Raw genomic sequence first — 2,039 nt, forward strand, 5'->3', positions numbered from 1 at the left:
GCGACTCACCCTCTGGACAGGAACTGGGAAAGCTTCTAGGAATCGAATCGCGAATCCGAAGCGGTTCGTGGTCTTCCGATCTGCCTTTGTTCCTTGAGGCTCGAGCTCGACTCCCCGATCGACGCTCGCTTCCTGGAGGCTCACACGGACTCCGAAGTCGACGCCGTCGCCCCTCCTCCGACAGGAGCCTGGAGCCTTCGCCATGGGAGCCTTGTGGACCCGGATCCTCAGCCCGATCCTCAGCTCCCGCTCCTGCAGGATTCCCATGCGTGAGTGGGCGGCCGGGGATCCTCGGCCAGCAGCACCTGGCTTCTTGCTTGCTCTAAAGGCCGGCGCTCAGCTCCTTCTCGACCTGTTAGCATCGGCGGGAGTGAAAAGAGCAATGGCAGGAATTAAGAACTGCAGATCCTCAAAGAACACATCTCTCGAGCGTCTTGGATACCTGCATCGTGCCACTATCTACTATCCTCCTCCTATCCTATACTATCCTCCTTCCCTTCTGCTGCCATTGCCATTATTGGCGTTCTTGTCCTCATTTCACTAACCCCATTCCCCTCAGCCTGACGAAGCCCTCCCTCACTTCCCCGTCGGCCTCGACGCCGCGGGGAGGACCGCGATCCTCTGCAAGCTGAAGTTGGGCCACGTCATGTGCACGATTCCCGCCGTCGCTAAGAATCCCTTCCGCGGCGAGGGCAGCGGGACGCGGTGATCAGGAATAATGAATAGATCCGTTCCCGCGCAGCTGGCCTGCATGCTCCCTTTTATAAGGAAAACGAAAAGCTGATTGGAATGCACTGGTCGTATGAATCTAAGGGGTTTATAATAGGAATTTGTGCAGAAACACATTTTCCCAAATTAAATACAACTGCACTCAATGATTCACTTATTGCATCTACTTTTTCCGAAAGCGATATATATGATATATGATCAATAGCATCACAAGGCGATAGCAGATCAAAGCAATAGCGGCACATGGCAATAGCAGCTCAAGGCAATAGCAGCACGAACCAATAGAAGCAAAGCAGACTAGCAACTCAAGGCACTGGGAGCATAAGGCACTAGCAGCACGAAGCAATGGCAGCATAGCAGACGAGCGCCTTCCGGCCAGGCTTCAGCGGGGAGACCGTCGAGTGCGAGGGCGTCCGCCTCACGCTGTGGGACATGGGCGGCCAGGCGAGGCTGCGGCCTCCGTGGAGGCTCTTCTGCCGGAGCTTCAGCGCCGTCGTCTACGCGGTGGACAGCAGCGCCGGCGAGAGGCTGCAGGAGGCCAGGGAGGAGCTGGAGGCCGTGGTGAGTGCTGAGGAGGCCTTCGGGATGCCTTTTCCCTTTCGTCCTTTCCTGCTCCTCGCCTGCCTCTCGTTTCCGTCCTGAACGATTGATTTATGAAATGGCCTCGCCCTTTTTCGCCTCTCAAGCCCCCTCCCCCCTCCCTCCAGCTGGAGACCGAGGAGGCGGCGGGGCTTCCCTGCGGGTGGTGGCCAACCAGCGGGACCTTCCCGGGGCGCTGTACGTGCAGCAGGTGCGCGAGGGCCTCGACCTGCGGCGGCACGGCCGGCCCTGGCACGTGCAGCCCACGTGCGCCGTCACGTCGGAGGGCGTGCACGAGGCCCTGGCCTGGCTGGCCAGGGAGGTGGCCAAGTGAGGCTGGCCAGAGAGGCCAAGCGAGGGAAGAAGGAAGACGTGGGCACCGGGGGTCACAGGGTGCACGGCTGGGCGGCACAGAAGACACGGCCCAAGGATTCGAACACTGAGAAGATTCGAACACTGGTCGAGTCAAACCTGAAGACACCCTCTAAGTCACAAATGAACATTCGAAAAAGAGTCACAAGACAAAAAATGGACTTACAGAACTCAAGTGAATGGATTCAATGCGGGTCTCACTAATAAAGCTCACTTTAATTTCTTTTAAACATTAATCGTGCCACTGCGACGACAATGGCACACGCTTGCAAAATCACAAAATGAATAATTAAGTGAAGTTGCACGGTGAAGAAATAAACCCAAGTTTCACTGACATTTCTGAAGCAATCATATTCTCT

The 2,039-nt window shown here is 56.5% G+C and overlaps 1 protein-coding gene across 1 annotated transcript; it reads left to right on the forward strand.

The window, feature by feature from the left end:
• The first annotated feature begins 202 nt into the window (after positions 1 to 202).
• Positions 203 to 1,642, forward strand: LOC119597698 (ADP-ribosylation factor-like). Its single transcript, XM_037947304.1, has 4 exons — positions 203 to 269; positions 570 to 664; positions 1,090 to 1,330; positions 1,452 to 1,642. The coding sequence occupies exons 1-4, from the start codon at positions 203 to 205 to the stop codon at positions 1,640 to 1,642; spliced, it is 594 nt and encodes a 197-aa protein (XP_037803232.1).
• Positions 1,643 to 2,039: the final 397 nt, after the last annotated feature.

This window comes from Penaeus monodon, chromosome 39 (genome assembly GCF_015228065.2).
Source record: "Penaeus monodon isolate SGIC_2016 chromosome 39, NSTDA_Pmon_1, whole genome shotgun sequence".
Lineage (NCBI taxonomy): Eukaryota > Metazoa > Arthropoda > Malacostraca > Decapoda > Penaeidae > Penaeus > Penaeus monodon.